The 20638-nt window shown below is 50.9% G+C and overlaps 1 protein-coding gene and 1 long non-coding RNA gene across 10 annotated transcripts in view; one reads left to right on the forward strand and one right to left on the reverse strand.

The window, feature by feature from the left end:
- The first annotated feature begins 2084 nt into the window (after positions 1-2084).
- Positions 2085-20638, forward strand: part of Mpped2 (metallophosphoesterase domain containing 2) — a 149255-nt gene continuing 130701 nt past the window's right edge. The window contains exons 1-2 of one of the 9 annotated variants that reach the window (XM_087211500.1): positions 2085-2488; positions 7771-8010. In XM_087211500.1, coding sequence (XP_087067626.1) covers positions 7883-8010 — 128 coding nt within the window. In that variant the 5' untranslated portion in view covers positions 2085-2488; positions 7771-7882. Of the gene's footprint in view, positions 2489-2577; positions 2697-2763; positions 2785-2880; positions 3164-3765; positions 3788-4091; positions 4304-4378; positions 6504-7770; positions 8011-20638 lie in introns of those variants that run through there. The other 8 variants (XM_087211501.1, XM_087211502.1, XM_013074707.3 and 5 more) reach the window with 8 other exon arrangements.
- On the reverse strand, positions 13977-17745 carry LOC110350578 (uncharacterized). Its single transcript, XR_015451401.1, has 3 exons — positions 17436-17745; positions 17177-17342; positions 13977-15123 (listed from the first exon to the last, which is right to left on the reverse strand). It is a non-coding gene; the product is annotated as an uncharacterized LOC110350578 (long non-coding RNA).

Below are 20638 nucleotides of genomic sequence, written 5' to 3' on the forward strand. Positions count from 1 at the left end.
TACAATAAAAACATTCGAAATAAGTAAAGATAACTGTAAAACTTATAGGAATCCAGAATAAAACAGTTGGTCGGCTGAAGCTTTTTATCCTTTTTAACTGCATCCCAGTAGTAGTTTTATTATGAATCGCTCTTTTCTGTTGATATCATCTTAACCTTTGCAGGAAAACAATACAAACGCAGCCCATTTAAAGAAAAAGGGAGGTAAAATGGCTGCTGGGTTTCTTTCCCCAGAGTTAGATTGGTGTACAAAATTTCAGTGAAATTCAATAATTTCAAGAATTATCTTTCTGAAGAAAAACCCGGGGACAGACCAAGTTTTAAGATGGACATGTGTCCCGAAAGTCAGGAAAACCTGCTGCAGAGGATAAAAACAACTCCAAATAAAGTACCGAACTTTCCAGCAAAGCGCCTTTCATCTTCCAGGATGCCCCCCAAAGTTTTCCCACACTAGGCTCTGCCATTTTCTTCACTAACCACACTCTGAAAAGACGGTTTCAAAGGCATCCAGGAGAGCTATCAGGAGACATTTACCACTGGACTGAGGAAACCTAGAGCAGGAGGGCGGCTTTACAGGCCCTGAAAGGAAAATGTTGGTGGTATTTCCTTCAGGCCCATCATCGACTTGCCATTTGATTTTTGTATTTCCTTTGTGTTTCATTATAAGCAATAAAAATTGAATTTAATAGCAACAAAAATGGAAATTATAAGCTCACTCAACTGAAAAAAAGCCTAAGCCCATATAGCATTTACAATTTGAAATTATGCAGCTCGGTCTCAAAGCTTCTGCTGGAGAACATAGCTCACATCCAATCATTTTAAAATAAGCTGTGAGTATTGGTAGCTGTATTCGTGGTGAACATAATTTAACAAAAGGCACTATGTTCAAATCTATGTGATAAAGATGATCTGAAAAGCCATTTCCTTTTGTTCCTGATTTATTGTTTAAATTCACTCACAGTTCCCCACTACATTTCTTTATTTTAGAAGTCTAATGGAAATAAAAATTCATAACTCAAATACAGCACGGTCACTACTGGAATATTGATTCATCAGTGGGGACACAGTAGGGCCTAACTTCTTCCTGCACTTCAAATTCCAAGGATAAGCCTTTTTTCCTTAATTTTCCCTCACTCAGTAAAATGGTATATGAAATTCCACCAACTTTGAAGGGATCACACAGTTGCTTTTTAAAAATAGCTTTTAAATAAGTCTATAAAGTACACTTCTTCAGCAGAGCCCAGTGTTATTTATTGTCTGTGTGTACATTTTCAGATTCCAAATCATGTTCAAACTAGTTTGGTTACTTTGATGAACTACTATTTAGATAAAAGAAGAAGGAAGAGAAGAAGAAAAGAAGGAAACCACAGAAATTGGCTGGTGATTTTTTTTTGACTGATTAAATCAGCCCAAATCAGTCTAAAAATTCTAAGTGTTTAGATAAGAGCAGTGTAGTGCGAACCCAGAGAGGAGAGGAAACCAAACCAAGCATTTCTTCAAAGTCATGATTCTGGTGGGTTCACTGCTGGCTGAAAAACTAAAGAACACAGAACTGTAAAGTGCCCCTTGCCCCACCTGGGCAGCCTTCAGGGTCACCGCCACTGCTGGGGTTCTCGCTGGCACGGAAGGCACTGTCCTCTCCGAAGGTCTCAGCACGCCTGAGCAGTAGGACACTAGGGCCTGGTGCCCAGGACACCAGCACACCAGGGAGACCGCTCCCGGCCTCAGCACCCACAGGGGATGGCACCCTTATAACACAGGTGCCAGGAAAGCCCTGCGAAAAGGGAAATGTTTGCCAATGAGTTCTGTTTGATCTTCTTTTATAGGGGCCCTTCCCAGACCCTGGAAGTCGATTAGTTTCAGCACGAAGGCCACAGGCCAGGTTGAAACGGCTTTTTATGTTCAGGCAGCGTGATTTCAGCCAGGACGTCTGGCCGGTTGTCACACAGATACTTAGCACGCTTCTCTGTCTCTGTCACACACACACACACACACACACACACACACACACACACACACACACACACACAGAGGCTCTCCCTTCAGAGACTGCAGAGATCTTGCAGTGTGCTCCCGGGCAGGAATCAGAGCGGTGGGTCTGTGACCCCAGTCCTGATCCTTGGGCTCCGACAATGGCATAAACATCGCAGGGCCGCCAAGAATTTCACAGATGGCCCTGCGACCACGGCTCCTGAAAGCCTGCTCTCCAGGCTGGCTCCCATCTTCCAGCCTGTCAGCAGCTCTTTCTCAGGATGTTGGCACTCAATTCTGAAAACCTCCCCTTCCATATTCCAAAGTGACAGAGAATCCCGGAGTAACTTCGACGTTTAAAATGTTTTTGAGGTGCTCATCTTTTGGGGGAACAAAACATGAAAATCACTAGAGTCCTCTCCTCACCTTCTACCCAGAGCTTGCCTTAATTCTTGGAGGAAGAAAAAGAAAATCAGCCGGTTGGCCTTTTCTTCTCTAGAATAACACTGCAGAAAGAGGTGAGCTTGCGTGTGTGTGTGCGTGCGTGTGTGTGTGTGTGTGTGTGTGTGTGTGTGGCGGTGAAAGGCTCCAGGAAGGGGCACACTGGCAGCCCGCTCCGCAGATGGGAGGGGACCCTGGACCTGGGGTCCCCGGTCCGAGCCCCTGCCCCGCCCCCAGCGAGCTCTGCGCCCCGGAGGCGCGCCCGGCCTCTGACCGTGCCCACAGGTCGGTGGGTGGGGGGCTCTCCTTGAGCGGCTCGTTTCGGGGCCTCCTCCCCTTGCGCCGAGGCTCCCCACGCAGATCGAACGCCGAGGTGAACTTGGGGTCGGCCTCGCTCGCCCGCCTGGCCCCGCAGCTGCCGGCCTCGCCCTCGCCGCCCTCGCCGCCCTCGCCGCGCGCACCCCGCGGCCCAGAGCTCCGCGCGGCGGGATCGGGAGGGGAGCGGGCGACCGGAGCGTGCTCCTTGACCCCAGCGGCTGTCCCCGCCCGCGCGCCCGCGCGCCTCCCCTCGCCCCTCGCTCTCCTCCGCTGGGATCGCGGCTGCTCGGGTCTCCCCGTCCCCGCCCTCCGCGCCCCCGCCCAGCGCGCGGCGGGACCTCGGGGTCGCAGGTTCTGGCCCGCGCGCCCCCGTGGCTCGGGATGGGCGGCCCGCACCCAGGGCGCTGAGGCTCGGCGACCGCGCGCCCGGAGAGGTAACCGGGGGCACAAAGCGGGGGCGGCGCGGCCAGGCGGCGGGGACCCGGCCGTCGCGCGACTCGCGGGTTCCGGGAGGGCGGGTCGTGCGCCCGAGCGCGGATCCTGTTCGGAGCTGCTCCCTCCCTCCTGCCCTACCCCCTCCCCGGCCTCGGCGCCCCGACCCGGGGTCCCCACCTCCGGCTGTCGCCTCGGGGCCGGGCGGGGACCGGGTCGGGGTCGCGCGTGCCCCGGCCCGGCCTAGGCCAGTGCATTGTGTCTCGGCGGCCCGGTGCGGCAGCCTCCGAGGCTCGCGCAGCTTTGTGCTCGGGCTGCGCCCGCGGCCACCGGGCCACCGGCGGGCTCCTGCCTCCTATCCGGGTCCCCGCCGGGCTCCTCCTCCCCGCGCCCAGCCACGCTGCCCGGGCTGTGCGCGCGGCGACCCGGCGACCCGGCAAAGTCGCGGCGGCCGGACTTAGGGGCCGCCACGGAACGGTGCTGTCCGTGCGGCGCGGGGCTGGGGCCGCGCGGCCTAGGAGGTGCGGGGCGCACACGATCCCTCTTCCCCGCGCGCCCCATCCGGTCCGAACGCGGGTCCAGAGGCGCGCGATTGATGTGTGCTGCACACCCTCGAGCTCAAGCAGGTCGGGGTGGAAAGCTCAGAACTTTAAGTGGAAGGAGAGCTCGGCAGAGGGCGGAGGGCCTGCCCCGCGCCCCGCCGCCCGCCCGGCTCCGCTTGCTCGGCCCCTCCGCGGTCCGGGTGGCCGCGAGCGGGGCCGGGGTCCAGCCCACGCCCTCCGAGGCCGGGGCGGGAGCGCACAGGCCCCGCGGACCCCGGCTGGGCGGCAGCGGCGGGGCGAGCGGCGGGGCGAGCGGCGGGAGGGCGGGAGCCGGGGCCGAGCGGGCGGCGCGCAGCCAGGCAGGGCGGCTGTGCCGTGTGCGTCGTGTGCGTGCGCGCGTGTGCGTGCTGTAGCCGAAGCCCCTCCGGCCGCCCACCCCGGATTCAAACAAACAAACCAATCCAAAGTGGAGGACTCTGCGCTGCGCCCCACCCTATATAGACTGCACGCGCCGCCGGGCGCAGGGCGAAGTCCCGCTCTCCCTCCCTCCGGAGAGGATGCGCCAGCCGGGTGTCCGCAGTGCTGGGGACAAGTTCAGGTGTAAGTGCGGGGTGGGGGCGCCCCGTGCACGGACAGGCGCGTAGGTCTTCGTGTTTGCGTCCTCCGAAGTCCGGCCGAGTCGCCCGGCGGCGGGGAGGGCCCGTGGGCACGGCTGGCTCGCACAGGAAGGCAGCTGCGAGTGGGCAGAGAGTAGGGGCTGAGCTGGGGCAGCGCTGAGTGCGAGCGGGAGGCGGGAGGCAGCGAAACGGGCAGAGTTGGAGGAGGCAGTTCCAGTCCCTGCAGGCTGTGGCCCGCGATGTCCTTGGGGCAGTGTTACATCCAGCATCCTTGCTTCCACAAGGAGATCTTGGGCGCCTTCGTGTAGCCAGGGAGGTCATGAATTGTGGCTTTGAAACTTCTGGTGAATCGGACTTCTGGTATCTAGGAGGTGGAGTCAGTTATTTAATTCTTGCGTTTTTAATCCTGCTTTTGCCACCAGATGTGAAGAAGGTTTTCAAGTGGATCAATCCCTGGGAAAGAGCGCTTGTGGCTGTGCAGCCTGAGGGACAGTGGAGGTGACTGCTGTCTAGGAAATGCAAAATGTGCTCACATGATATTTTTTAAAAAGCAGATTAGACTTAACACCAGCATCGTGTTTGCCAGTGTTGGCCCCTGTCAGGTGTCTTGGTCCTTTGTGGCAGCTTTGTTTTTGTGGGGCAACTGTGTTGAGGTAGGAAATGAAAATTTACAAAGGAAAACTGCTTGCTTTAGCCGTTGTGGACGCAAAGTTAAAGGAAGTGTGAGGAGGGTGAGAGGCTCTGAAATACGGCCGTTTGGACGCTTTTGCTCCCTGAAGATGGGCAGCAAGGTGATGCCCATTGATAGTTTCAGGCAGTATCTTCCTGTTTGCTAGAAGGTTTTTGCAAATCCTCATTTTGAGGGAGATGATTTTGCTAATCAACCTCTGTCTCTGAGAGTTAAAAAAATCCCAATCTTTCCATGTGTTTGTGCTCAGTATGCTTAGGATGTGTTCAGAGTGAGACGTGGGTGGAGGCGAACAGAGCGTGTTAAGAAAGCAGCCTTTTCTTGACTCGTCTGCAGAGGGGCTGTGCAAATTTTGAAGCTCTCTGCCTCAGTCTGACATTTTCTTCAAAGGGTTCCAGATTAAAGAGGATAGACACGGCAGGTGCACTGTTTCGATAAAACATTTGAAAGGGAGCACGAAGATGAAATCAGATGAGATGCCAGCAGCCCATTTTGTCCTCTGAGTGGAGGCACAGGGTCCTGTGGCTGCTGATGTCAAAAGGCTGAGTTTGTCTCAGGGCAAAGGAGAGAGGCCTGGCTGTCCCCCCTGGGATGGGAGACCTGCAGGGTGACTTTCGGATCCAGGGGACCACTCAGGACTTCGAGTTCACCCCTTTCTCAGTTCTGTCTCCTCTTAGTACAGCAGGAGAACTTGGGAGGCCACCATGCTAACTCCCACAAGTCACTGAAAGATGTTTAAATACTGAGTACGTGCCCTTTATTTCCAGGCCACACTGTGCTTCATTAGTGTGTTGATTCAGGAAACACTTAAACTTTCTAGCTCAGGGTGCAGACTGGTCCCAAGAGGCCGCGGTAGTGGTCTAGACCTGAATCTGGGTTCCTTTCTTCTGAAGGTTCTGTGTTTCACACAATAGACATGGATGGAAGGAACATAAGAATTGCCAAGCAATTTTTATACCCTTGTCTAATTTATGCAGACACTAAGTTCTTGCAGACCGAAAATGTGTATCTTTCCCCCTTGTGCTTTGATGGCTAACATTCTTTTTAATGACAGTCATTTCTATAACAGGAAGATGTTTTCATTTGTATTTACTTTTCAGCGCCACGCAATTATGCAGTTTTGCGCTTCAGTACTGTCTCGGTACTTTGTGTCTCAAAAGAGAATTACAGTACTTAGAACAGGACTGCAATTTGAAGCAGGTGTTGTGTTTTACTGTTATGCAAAATAACAGTAAAATATAATTGTGGAGGAAATTAAGGAAACAGCTGCAAACTTGGTATGAAAACTGCTACATTATGATTTGTAAGCAGTTCTTATGGATATTTTACATCGGTGGAGCAGGGAAGGATTTTGACTGAGTTAGTCCTGCTTGCGGGCTGTTGATCATCTGGTGCGTCAGGCTCATACCTCTCTGCAGCCAGGGGAGGAAAGAGCACCCAGAACTGCTCTGCTCCTACTGCCAGAGCATCCAGGACCCACCCTGCGAATGGGAAGGTGGGTATTGTTGAGCTGGCTCTGCTAGCAGGAAGAGGGCAGCGGCTCGAGTGGAATGCTGGGGGCTTCTCAGCTCAGCCATAGCATATGGAGCACTACACGGCCCCGGGTTGTAAAATAATAAAATAAATGGCCTATGGCAGGCCATCTGCCTTTTGCTCGATATTTAAGGTGTTTCATGCCAAATTTAAATTGAATCTTATTATTCTAAGTATTTTGATTTGAGACAGCAGCTAAGATTTCTGGAGCTTAATGGTGCCCATGGCAGGAGCATTCTGAGCATTTAAAGTAAGAATGTGGGTTCTCCAAGGGCTCCCTGAGAAGTGTGCTTCCTGCCTCTTCTCTGCCACACTGCTCACTGGCACCAGCACCTCACCGGAGTTGCTTTTCTCTGCCTTTGCACACCTACTGTGAAAATAGACAGCTATGTTTCTCCACCCAGTGTGGCAGCTAATACAATGATATTTTAAAGCAGATCAGAACTCCTGGAAATTTAAAATAACCAAACACCTAGTGAGAATTAGGCAGCACCAAGAACAAGGTGGCAGATGTTGGGGCCAGAGATAGAGGCATGCCACACAGGCCTTATGTACTGGGGAACTGCTCGGGGGAAAAAGTTATATGTAATGTGTGCATATAATAGTTTTGCTCAGGTATCTGATGTAAGCACAGAGTTTTGGGTTTTTTGCTTACATTTGTCATGCGTTATACAGATCCCTTAAACAAGAAGATTTCAAAGGATTATCTGAAACCAACTTTGCAAAAACCAAACATTCCAATTAGCAGAGACAGTTTGGAAGCGACTCCTCTCTGAGCTCAAGCCGTTTATAGCCGACACCATGGCAACTGTGGGCTTGGCCCTTCCGTAACTCATGTTAAGTGCCATAATTGTAATTAGAGAGGAAATCTGAGTTCGGATGGCTGCGAGGTGACTTGCTAGCACCCAGCAGTGCTGTTGGGAGTGGAGTGTCCACTCCGAAGTGCATGTGGTGATGAGAGTTGGGAACAGATGTATCCACGAGGCAGCCACACCGAGGCAGATTTCTCCAGGGCCAGGTGCATGTCTCCATGTCAGATACTTTTTGTAGTTTTTGGTTTTACTAGTGCGTGTGGAGTGCACGGTTACATTCATGGTGGGGAACTGGCACATGTCTACAGCATATCTTAATTGTTACTGTGTCCTCTCCTCCATGTCTTAGGCCCCTCAGAACCCCCTTTGGCCTGCTGTCTCCCTGCACACACCCACAGTGTATGTTCTTTCTTGTAGAAACGCACAGCGGTATTGATGAGCGGCCCCTTGGATTCAGAGGGTGGCTGAAGCAAACCATGCCTGCTTCCCTCTTCTGCTCCCGAAAGCTGTGACCCGCCCGTGCCGGAAGATGGCACATGGGATCGCTTCCCAAGGCAAAGTGACCATCACCGTGGACGAGTACAGCTCCAACCCCACCCAGGCCTTCACCCATTACAATATTAACCAGAGCCGCTTCCAGCCGCCCCATGTACATATGTAAGTATCGCTCGGAAACTTAAAACCAAAATAGCATCTGGGAACCTAGAAATGAAAAGAGAAAGAAAACCGTTCTCTCCCAGCAGCCTGCCAGGGGGAATGAAACGCAAATGAGTTCCAAAACAGATGCGTGTATGTGGCTTCAGAAGCCACCCAGGAGGCATCTTGTGCATCTTTGTACTGTTCAGACCTCCAGGCCCTCTCGACTGCAGGGTGATGTCAGGTCTTGAGGACTTTTGTGGTAGCGCAGTCGTTGTTCACATTTTGGAGGCAGGCACAGGGAGGGTGAGGTTTTCATCGCGCCACTCGGTGAATCTGGGCGGCACCTCTTGGCCCCAGTTCCACTTGCTTTGCCCTGGGGATTGCTTCTCTGAGGAGCGGTGTCTCCCAGATGTCTGTAGTATTTTCCCACATCTCACCGCTCTACCCCTTTACTTCAGCGGGGAACCAGGCCTGATTGGCACTAATTGTTCAGCTGTGGCTAAGTCTCTTGTCTCCCCTGTTGCTGGTGAAATGTGCCACATGCTTCGGGCCTCAGCGGTGTAGGGGACAGAGGATGAAGGACAGCGGAGCCACTGGTTCCAAACTGTACTCCTCTCACTCCCTGGCGCTGAGTCCGGTCCTGTGAGGCCTGAACCGTGGAAGGAGTCAAGGCTGGGAGCTACCCAGGGGGCAGGGTTTAGCAGCACAGATACTTACCCACTCCTTCCCAGCTACAGGGTATGTGGCTCTCTGCAGAAAAATGGGGCCGAAGGTCACCATCTCCCTTGTTTATTCGAGACCTGGTGCTCTTCTCTGTGAGCCCCTTGCCATGTTGAACAGGAGTCTTTCAGAGCAGGCCTGAGTGTCTTTGAAAACTATTGTGCCATCAGACAGAAAGGAGGTTAAGACTCTGTTGAGTGTTTTTACCACTGCTGGCGGAATTGAGCTCGGGCATGTCCAAGTCACAAGCTCCTTTTTAAGTGATTGTGTATGTGGGCATTTAAAAAACATAGGAGGACTGCCCCTCCCAGACACACACCAGCAATCCCCTTCAAATTCAAAAACACCAGCCCTAGAGAAAGGCTTCTCCTTGACTGCCGGGTGTTAGTGTGAGCACTGAGATGTGGCTTTGCGGGTGTGTTCTACAGAGCCACTCAGCTACTGTGATCGGCACAGTGGAAAAACTAAGGCAGCAGCTTGAAAGAAAAGAGGGAGGAAGGCAGAAGGAAGGAAGAAAAAGAGGAAAGGAGGAGAGGATGAACAGAAAGAAAGAGAGAGGAGGAAAGAATGAGAAGGAAAGGAGACATCCTTGCAAAGGGTCAGTGCTAACCCATTTTGAAGAATTCTCATACTTCAGACTGGAAGTCATTCATGGTTAGAAGGATGGCTAACATGATTGCAAGGAAAAGTTTTTAAAGTGAATAAGATTTTTCTTTGCTAAGATGCCTTTTCTGAACAATAGGCATGTGTTCGTTTCAGATCTTCCTATTCTGTTTCCCTGTGTTCGTTTTTCTTCGAATGTGTGACAGTGTTTACGCATGCTCTGCTTGGTTGCATAGGTCCCCTTCTGTCGCAGTGACGTTTTGTGTTGAGGGATCACAGGGAGCTCTGAGCCTGTGTCCTGCCAGGCAGAGCAGTGGTATTTTGGCCCTTTGGAGACTGCATGAGGGAGGCTCAGTGGGCCAGGGGTCTGCACCTTCTGCAGGCTCGGCTCGTCCTTGGCTGCGGGGCCCTGCGGCTGAGCCAGAGCAGGCAGAGACCTTTTAGGAATCACGAGACCTTAGAACCCGTGGTCCACCTAGCATGAAGCATCCAAAGGATGAAATCATACCCTGGGTGGCCCTTTGACCAGACTCCCAGCGCTGGAGGGCAGGGCTCTGCCACATCACCTACTTCGGCCAGGGAGCCTTCACCTTCACGCCCAGCCCTGTGAATCCCCTCGAGCTGCCCGCACCTGAGCCGGTGTCCACTGCAGCACGTGCTTCACAGCCAACCTGGGCTACTGCGCTACGGGCCCCTCTCTGCCGCCTCTCCTCACCAGTCCACAAGGACTGTGCCCGCCCAGTGCCACCTCGTGCCATTGTGACTTCCTCCTGTCCGTCCGTCTGTCTACCATCTTCCGTCTTGTCTGTCTGGTCTACCGCTCTGCATCCGATCCTGTCCGCCACATCACTTACTTCCCACAGGGAGGCTTGGCCTTCTGTCAGGAGCCGGTGCTCACAGCAGCGCCGCTGACTCATCCATCTGTCCACTGATTCCGCCGGGCATCAGGGTGAGCAGCTGTGGCAGGCGCTGTGGCGTGGCTGAGCCACACCCCGACTTTTTGGAGGTGTGAAGGTGTGTTTGTCGAGGACCTGGCCCGCCTTTCCTTGTTCTTGGCTTTCCCTGCCAAAGGTTTCCGCCTCACGACCTGGCACGGTGACCAGCCCGTGGTAGGTGCTCACGTATTTTCCTTGAATGAAATGATGTTATGTTCCTGTTTATTAATTTAAAAAAAAAACCCTTAGTCTGGATAGAAACTTAAATCAGCTGGAAAATCTCTATGAAATATTTAGTCTAAAATTTCTTCAGTTTGTCTGCAAATTTCAGAGTGTCCTGGCAGAGCTTTGGTCTTTCCCCTGAAGATATTTGGTCTTTTCCACCTGAATGGTTGTTTATTTCACTTGAGATTCTTAAGACATTTGCTTTCCTTTTTCACATCCGCCTGAGTCTGGGCATCCCTGGGATTGGACTTAAAATCCAGGTCCTTGTCCTGGTCCTGTTTCCTTCTGTACAACATGGCTGTGACAGAGGGTTTTCTCATCTGCCCGAAGGAGCTGCTCACTTCCTGTTGCATTCACTTGGTCCTCACTCGGCTTTGCACCTGACTCCGGACAGTGTGCTTCCCATCGCCGGGCCTCAGTTTACCCATAGAGAACCAGTTGCACCAAATGACATATGTGCAAAGAACTGCTGTAGGGGAAAACAGAGATAACAAGACTCCCTCTTCATCCGCGTGGAGCCTATTGCTGATTTCGGAGCTAACATCTCATCTCATTCTAGGAGGTTTTACTGAGATTTGTCTGTAAGTTCTGACAAGATTAACGACAGGTTTAAAGCCATTGCCTTGAATCTGCTTGTGCCGTAGGGAAATCCGTTTTTTGTATTTTTGAGAAAGCAATCCTAGATGGCATTGGAAAACAAAATTACAGCACCACTGGAGCTGACAGGCTGCAGTTTAACCTGGAGTCTGGGTCACACTAACAGACCTGATGCTTGGAATCGAAGGATTAGCAAGGCTCTGCTGTCCCGGACCCTCATCTGCCCTAAGCAGAACATTGAAAAACTATTCAGTGTTTTTAATGATGACTGGAGGAGGTGCTGTGAGAACCAGTGTCGGTCTGAAAGCACCATAAGATTCTGTTCCTTTTTAATGACCAGAGGCCTAATGACACATTACAGAAGCCCGTGTGCAGGGTGCCCGTGTGCACTGTCTGCTCAGACACCCAGTGGAGTTAATTCCTCACCCTTTTCTTTAAGGACTGGCTAGAAGGGGTTCAGATCAAATTTTATTTTCAGTTCACTGCTGTCCTGTCTGTGCCTGGAATCCTGCTGAGCGACACAGGCTGTGCCTCAGGGCAGCGTCCCCTGGTGGTTACGCCAGCGGTGTGCAGCTCGGGACCCCAGGGCTCCCCTCAGGCAGGTGGCTTCCAGGCTCTGTGCCCCATCTGTAAAGTGGGGCCCGGCCCGCGGAAGCCAGGCCTGTTTCCCTGGCTGTAGCGAAGGTTGAAGGGCGAGGCGGGTTGCCTGTGAAGTCCTCGGCCGGCGGAGCACCTGGTCCGCACTCAGATGTTAGCTGTTATCACTCCTGGTTGTTTGACTGATGTTGAGTGTTTTTACGATTCTGAACTGTCTCCATCCACATGGAAAATCCAGGGAGAGTGAATCACTGGTCAGTTTAGTCCTGTTTTCTCTAGGAGCTGTTAGCAGCCCAGGCCCACAGGGACTTTTCCAGGAGGCCTTGGGTTGGCAGGGTTGGCAGGTGTCCCGGTTTGGTGCCTGTCAAGACCATAAACAGAGTGGGAAGCTCCACCTGCCCCTGGTCACTGCGTGACAGAGGTCCTGCCGAGGGAAGGGCTTCAGTGCCCTTGGTCCACTTGGGCTGGCCCTGACCCTGTTCCCCCATGGAGTAAAGAGAAGCATCCAGGGTTGACCAGAGTAATTGGGTTGGGTGCACAGGACACATCCTGGGCTGGAGGGAGAGGACATAGTAAGGGAGATCCATTGATAAATGCTGGTCCTCTTGCTTGGGCGATGACGGGAGGATTTTTCTTCTCAGTCTTGTCATCTGTAAAATGGGTTTATCGACGTTTAAGATGTTGTAAACCTCGAACGAGATGTTGTATATGGCATATAGTCCTGAAAACAGACGTGGCTGAGTCTGTGTGGTGAGAACAGCTAAGGTTTGATGTCCCAGCTGGTGAGACAGCATTACCACCTGCCTGTCTCCACTGCATGGCTGTGTAAGGCCTGACAGGTCCACCTGTGTTCTTACGCATTGTGCTGTCCATCTCTGCTGCTCGGAAAGCGATAATCCAAAATGATCTTCTGGGCTCCCCAGGTGGTCGTTCATACCAAACTCCTTCAGGGTTTGTGTCTGTTTGTCTGATCTCAGAGTTTGCTGTCATCCAGTTCAAGGATGCGGTAGGCAGTAGCTGTTTGTTTCAGGTCTGTATTAGGGATCCTCAATTGAAAAGACAACCGAAGGGTTCACAGAAAGAGCATTATACAAAAATACAGCCTATCTAATACAGGGTAATACAGAGGAGTATTATGTTTATAGATGGATAGATAGATGGATAGATACCACTATTGATGATATATATATATATATGGCCTCGGTTCATGAACTTAATTCTGTCCAACCTGATTTCCCAGTAAGGTCAACATTGCACCTAATCATGAATTTGATTCGTTTCTCCTCCAATTTGATTTGAGACCAGAATTATGGAAAGAATTGAGTTTGTGAACCGAGGTACCACTGTTTGAGAGAGAGGGAGAGAGAGAGAGAGGGAGAGAGAGAGAGAGAGACACACACACACTATCATTACTCATTATTTAGGGAGTAAACTTGGGAATTAGTTTTGGGGAAGCAGTGTTGAAAAACGACCTTACACTATTTTATTTGCTGCTGTATAATTTAAATTATTTTTATAACAACTAGATGACACTTTGAAATAAAGGTTTTTTAAAGAGAATGACAGAAATGTAGTTTGTCTAAGTCCAGCTCGCTCTGATGCAGTCCTGGGCTTTGTCTGGGCCACACTTCCTAGAATGACACCTTCTTCCATTGTATGATGTAGTCAAGGAACAGGCCAAAGGCTCTTGGTTGATTCCACATAATTCAGCATGCTCATGTTAAGAGTAATGTCCAGGATTCTGCCTACTTCTTCCTCCTATACTTAATGAGATATTTTTAAATAAGCATCTTCCAGATGCATGTTTAGAAGCCAGCAGAGTAAACAGTATCAGTGAGCGGGGAGCTTGCAGTAGTAGGTCCCTGATAGACTCTAGTCCTGCCGTGGCCACTACTTGTTCTGTGATCGTTAGGAAGTTTGGCCTCTGAATTTCGGGCTCCTCCCCAGCGAGTATCACCCCTTCTCATGCTGACAGTCCAGAATTTCTCATACTTCTTACCTTTTCTTCTGTCTGTTTAAAATTGAGAACACATATCCCACATCATTAGTGCTATTCGTAGGGAGAGAGTGGATTAGCAGCGCCTGGTGGGTAGGAGAAGGGACCTCTCTGTCTTACAAGTGGAGAGTGAGCTGAATGAAAGCACGCCGCTTTCCCAACAAGGTAGAGAAGTGCCTGCTGCTACAGAGCTGGGCTGCAGTAGCTGTTTGAGAAAAAGAATTCTAAATCCACACTCCTGTCTTGGTAAAGCACTTGGTCATTCTCATTACAGACTCATGTCTGGCCCGCACATTAGCATAGCTGTAATTTTTAAAAAAGTTTTCAATCATAAATCTGTCTTGGAGATACTGAATGGCCCTTTTAGTTTGCGCTCATGTATAAACACAGGGTGTTTTTCTTTTCCTTTCTCATTTCTTTTTAAAAGTTAAGTTCTCTTTCCTGGGCTCCCCCGGGGGTACCATCTCGTGGTTCATGACAGTTGGGCTTAGTTTCAGAGCTGACTCTTTGCCTATTCTGTAGATTTCTTTGTTTGCATCTGAGTATTAAAAAAGCAGTCTAAAATTAGATGTTTTGTCCATTTGGACTTATTCTTAGAAACCTAGCTGTGTGCTGTGTAACTGCATAGTGTGTTTTGTTTTTTGGCTACTTGACTCTGAGAGAGTGTAAAGAATTCTGACAAATAAAGCAAATCCTGCCTCCTGGGTTACCTCTGGATTCTGGATTCTGAAGTAGTTGGCTACATCTGTGGAGATAAAGATGATCAGAGAGGAAGTGGGGCTTCAGGCTGTGGACAGACACGCCTGGCCCGAGTCGTCCCATCGCCTCTCCCGAGGGCCCGATCTTCCTGCTGTTTTACACAGTTTTATTTTAACTTTCTTTTATGGAGATGTTTTCATAAAATGGCAAGCAAAACTAAAAAAGAAGAACTGCAAGAGCTAGACTGCGTTTGAGACAGATTGGGTTTTAATTCTGAGATTTTACAGCTTATGAAGCTGAGATTTTAAGATAAAAAGCAAAGCTAGTACCACTCAACCTACCCTGTCACCTGTAACACTGTCTAGGTAGTGCTGAGCCCTTTCCAAAAACGAGGAGCTCAGCACAGCGTGGGAGGCCCGGTCCTCAGCATGGCCTTCTTCCTTCTCAGTGCTCCCTTAGCTCTCTTCTTGCTGTGTCTTCCCCTCTTTCAACTTTCACAGGGTCTTGGAGAGGAGACGTGCATCAGTGGCCCTGCAGTGGCTGGACTGTTGTTTCAGGATCAGTTCAGACAGACTGCCACGCTTGTGCAGACCACCATGTTAGTCTTTTCTTTTTGTAATATAAAAACTATACTTGGAGGCTCTGTGTGGAAATTTTAACTGCACAGAGGAAGTTGTCGGATTATTGGCCCTTGCAGTATTTGGCTCTGGATATTTTTGCTTCTCTTGCTTTGAAGATGATTTTCTTCACCTTCTGTCCCTGTAAAAGGGTAAAATATATACATATAAGAAAATGGATTTTTGCAAGTTTCTTTACTTTTTTCTTTCTTACCACAAATCAAAAATATAAGCTCCTCTAGTTGGTTTACATTTTTGGCACAGTTTTGTATTGTGCATTAAAGCTGTTGAAGCTTGAAAACAGAAAGGAGGATGAACACTACCATTCAGGAAAGTAGACAGTTGCATTTTTAGGATGTGATGATGTTGAGTTTTGAAATTCTGAGAGAACTGTAGACTGTAACAGGGCTTCCTGGGTTGGCTTTGGCTTCTTTGAAAGATCGCCTGGGGCGGAACTGCCCCCTAGCACCAGCTCCACTCAGACTTGCTGACTTCTGCTGGAGACAGCTCCTAGCCTGCCATCTCAAAGATGGCACAAGAATTGGATTAGACAAACGTCTTTTTCTGTCTTGCTGTGGGCTATTTTGGCATCTACATGGATTGGCTAAAACAAGGAGATTACTTCTACCTGCCTTTAGGTATTTGTGCCACTGACCTGCATTCCAGCCTTTTATGTATTGTATACTTCGTTTAAAATGTTCTTTGAATGAAGACTTAAAGCTGAAATCAAGAAAAGAATACAGTCTCTCCTCAGCTACGCAACCCCAGCATGCCTCCCTAATTTCCTGAAAGAGTTAGGCGTTCCCTATGATATACAGTTTTTACCCACTCCATTTAAGTCATGAGTTTTGGAAATTTTAAAGTTTTGTTTCATTTTGTTTTGATTTAATACTTCTGCAGAGATAACCACAGAAGTCTATCAAACGGTAGCACTTCTTTCCAAATCACAAAAGTCCTATCTGTTGCTCTTAGTACCTTATATTTAATACATGATGTTTTAAAAGCTTACACACTGTTCTGTGCTGGTTCCGCGTGGGCAGTGCTATGGCCTGGGTATTTGTGCCCCTTCACAGCTCTTCTGTTGAAACCCTGACCTCCAGGGTGATGGCGGTGAGAGCTGTGGCCTCTGGGAAGTGATGCATTTTTGAGGGTGAAGCTCTCAGGAATGGGCTTCGTGTCCTGAAAAGGCCTCCAAGAGGCTCCAGGGAGAAGAGCACAGCTGCTGGGAAGCAGGAAGGGAGCCGGGGCCCCACCCGTCAGGGACTCTGCCTGGAAGGGGGCTTTCCAGCCCCGAAGTTCCAGGGAGCAGATCTCTGCTGTGTGAGCGGCCCAGGTCACAGGAGTCATAGAGCATGCGTGGACGGGGCCTGCAAGGAATCCAATGCAGAGAACTTGCATTTTTTGAGGAGAATAAAAAGGGAGAAAGGGGGCATTCTCGAGGGGCAGAGGGGCTGGCAGGCGCCTCCGCCGATCACGTATTGGCCTTGGCTCCCACAGTAGGACGGGGCTGGTGTTCATCAACCAGGATCGGGGACAGACTTGTGCCTGGGCTTTCTGGGGACGCAGGAAGTGACCCCGCATCACAGTGAGACCAGTATTGGAGGGTGGGAGAGCAGGTTTTGGTACGTCAGTCTACTTTGATCTCTGGGTGGAACCATAGTTTTTAGGACCTTTTAGGGAGTTCAACTCCTCAGGTTTGGATTTCACTATTTTTTGACAAATGTATTTGACAAGTAGCGAACTATGAACCAGCTTTTGAGAACTGTAAGACTATTTGAAGCTAGGATTTCCCAAGGTTGGCCATCTGTCAGTGGAGGAGACTTTCCATATGTCGGCGCAAATTCTGACTTCTGCGGGTTAACTCGTCTGCACTTTGTTCCTCACCCCGCCTTACGGGCACAGCTGGTGGCTCTGAAACCTGTTTGGGTTCAACAGACCTGGAGAAAGGGAGATGGGGCGGCTGTGGGAAAGGCAGGCCAGGAGGTGTCTGCCCTGGGAGGGTCCTAATTCTGGGTTCTTCTGTGCGCGGCTCAGAGTCCGCTATCACCTTCCCGGTGGACAGTGGCCCAGCTGGGTTGTCGGTAGTGTGAGCCCTCTTCTCACCTCATTCCTCGCTGGCCCTTGAGAGTTCAGGAGGGAGAACCCAGGGAGAGGCTGCTGTCCCTGCTGAGGCTCCTGGCCCCCTTGATCCCCACCTTCCAGTCTCCTCCTGTCGTCACTGTCGCTGCGAGGATGCAGGCAGCACGCTCCACTGTTGATCTTGGAACTCCATCCCATCATCCTGGCAACCGGGCAGGGACCCTCGGTGCTCGCCTTGGTTGTCCTTTGTTGTTAATTGTCTGTTACCATAAATTCTGCTCTCTGAGAAAGAAAGGGGGGGATGTTTTGAAATATTTCCTGCGATGTGCAAGCGGAGCTTCATTTTCTGTGCACAAAGAGGAGGGAAAAACGGACCTTTGGGGAGCTCAGGGCAGCAGAGGGCCTGGTTTTTCAGACGGGCCTCCTCGATCCTTACTCCCGCCGGCCTGGCGCTGAGAGGGCCCTGCGGATGCAGCCTGGCCCGAGTGCTCGAGGCGCACGCGCTGGAGAGGAGGAACTGTATGGCACTGGGGGGCGGCCATTGCTCTGGTGGCCAGCTCTCCTGCCGAGGGGGTTTCTGCCAGCATCTCAGCTGCTCCTGCTCCTCCTCCCGAGCCGAGCCAGCCGTTCAGACAGAGCAGGCCGGGTGGGAAGGGGCCCCTGCTCACCTGCTTTATGAGGTGTTTATTCCGTCAAGTGTGGAATGAAAATGAGGTTTTTGGCCGTTTGTTCGTGCGTGTTAGCCCCGCCCTCCCTCTCCGCAGGGAGGGAGTGTCACGTTATAAACACGCAGGCTGTGTGTGGAGGTGCTGGACCTGGGCAGCAGAGAAGTGCAAAGCAAAAGAGAGGGGGAGCGAAGGGAGCGCTGCAGGGACTGCTGCTAACACAAATCTGGGCACAATTAAAAATATTGTAAAAATGAAGTCATTTGAGAAGTTAGGAGAAACGCTTGTCCAGAGGGAGTCTGTCCGGGCCGCACCCCTGCCATTGCCCGAGCAGAGCAGTCTCCCCGTGAATGTCTTGTCTTCTCAGTGGGGACCTCGCTAGACTCCCTGGGTTCAGAGTCCTTTGTCCTGGGGGCTTCCGTGTCCTTAACCCGGGCACCCCGGCGGTTTCAGTGGCAGCAGAACCTACTTCCTGCCGTCCAGGAGAGTGCATCTGTGTTATTCTTGTCCTCGAGTTTGGGCTTGGGTTGTTCCCTGAGGAGCTCCGTGCGGGGCTGGAGGGATCCAGTCCCTGTTAACCTGGGATCGCCCGGGGCACGGGCTCCGTAAACACGCTCCCTGGAGGCGCCTGGGACCCCGCACTGCCAGCATCTCCCAGCTTTTCCTGGACCTGGCGAATTTCCCTGGGCTTATCAGGAATCAAGACTACGATGTTGTCCCTGGAATGAGCCCCATTTCCAAAGTTCTGCTTTCATCATGCTTTCATTCCTTCTCTCGTGTTTTTCCAGGGGGCTGGTAGGTCCATGCGTCCTCTTTCGGATCACAGATGCTAATCAAATTTTAGGATTAAAAGGGAGTGTTGAATGTGTTAAATGAGTGACTTTGTAGCTGTTTGATATGAGAGTAAGGAGAGTGGGAATTGGGAATAAGCAGCGTCCAGTTGCTTGGGGGGAGGCAGGAAGAGGATTCAGCACTTTGGAGCTTTTAGAAGCTGTTAAAAGTCTGGGCGCAGGCTCTGTGACTTGGGGTCTGAAATGTGAGGCCCTCGCCCTAACCGTGTGATTGAGCTGAGCCCAGAGCCGGCCCTCCACGAAAGCCTGGCCTCTGGGGAGCCTCACCTGCATGGCGACATTATTTCCTTTGCGAGGAGCAAGTGACAGTGCCGTGTTCATGGCTGGTGCAGACTGCGGGACCAGTCAGACGGCTGGCAGTGTCAGGTGCCAACCTCAGTGATCTGTCCACCCACTTTCCTGAGGTCTTCAAGGCCTCGGGGTCAGTGCTGATGTCGAGGGGAAGAGGGGAAGATGCATAACAGGGCCAGCTGAATTGTCTTTTTATGTTTTATTTTGAGGCAGGGTCTTGCTATGTGGTCCAGGTTGGCTTCTTTTAGTGGTGATCCTCCTGCCTCAGCCTCTGGAGTGCTGGGGTTTACAAGTGTGCTCCGCCACACCCAGCTGTATGGTCATTTTGTGAGGCAGGGGTCCTGAGAAGTGGGGGCGGCTGTAGGAAGGTCCAGGGCCCTCGACTTGACATGAAGGCTCTGGAAGAACCCCGACTCTTCCTCCCTCCTGGTACTGTTTTTCCCTGACCACTCTTTCAGGGCTTCCCTCCCTTCTCTGGGGTACTTGTCTCTTCACCCCCAAGGTGTGGCTCCCTTCCGCTGTCCTGGTCATGAATGCATTTTCCAACTGCCACAGGACTTACTTTCTTCAGCCATAAGCACAGTGAACACAACAATTTTAATTTATTTTTTGCTGTCTGTATCCATGGCATGTAACACAGCACTAGGCACATGCAAGACACTCACGAACACCTGCTGACTGAATGAGTGGAAATTGAAGCTGGACGCAGTGGCACAGACCAGTAATCTCAGCGCTCTGGGGGGCTGAGGCAGGAGGGTCACCAGTTCAAGCTCAGCCTGGGCAACTTCATGACTTAGTGAAGCCCTGTCTCAAAATAAAACATGAACAATGGGCTGGGGATGCAGCTCAGAAAGGCCTTGGGTTTAATCCTCAGTGGCATGAAAAGAAGAATTGAGCATGCAAGAATTCCCCAGGTCAGGAAAGAGTTTATGCTGCTGTGTGGACATGGTCCGTTTCTTTTGAGAACATGCTCTTGGGCTTGACTTGTCCTTGGCCTTAGCAAGGGTGACTTATGTAAGCCCCTGTGTGTTTCAGGAACAAGCTGTATGGCGCATAGCGTGAGTACTTCTGAGGGTCCCATGCTAATTCTGGGTATTAGCCTTCTGTAGACTCTCACTTCGACTGTAGAAAACCCGTCCAGAGTTTCACTTTGCACGGGACCCCACGATTTGGCTTTCCTGTATTGTTCTTTAACTCAAAAAACAGAAGCGGCAGAAAGCATATTGTTTTATGTCCTTGTGAAATGCTCATTGATTGATCCCATTTTGAGTCAGGAGAATGAAATCCATTCAGATCTGTTTCAGCGCCCTCCCGGGAGCCTGAGTGGGAGCTGCCCGGAAGGGTGACCCTTCCTCAGGACAGAATGTGGAAGCAGGTCATCCGTCCTCTCAGGAATCATGCACTCTGCATAAATCAAGCCAGTTTTATTCTGCACCCTTCTGTTTAACAACTTTACTATCCTGGAATAGTAAACACTTAAAGCTCTTTCAGAGCAGCTGTTTTGAGAGAAGTTTGTGATTTAGATTAAATACTGATAAACTGATCATTGCAACATTGGTATTAGGAGCAACTAAAAGTTGTTTAAAAATTGACTTAAATGAAATTCAGAGTAAGCATGAGGTGGAGTTCTAATTATGGGAAATGAAACTATAAACTCCTGAAAAAGTAAATGATCAGAAAAACCCTGCTGTAAAGTGCCTGGCTTAAGAATGAATTGATCTTGGGGCAGAAATTCAAGGCAGAAAGAGAGCAAGAAAGTGAAATTCGCCAG

This window comes from Heterocephalus glaber, unplaced genomic scaffold (assembly GCF_053883595.1).
Source record: "Heterocephalus glaber isolate CG9 unplaced genomic scaffold, H.glaber_assembly_v1.0 deba00001428, whole genome shotgun sequence".
NCBI lineage: Eukaryota > Metazoa > Chordata > Mammalia > Rodentia > Bathyergidae > Heterocephalus > Heterocephalus glaber.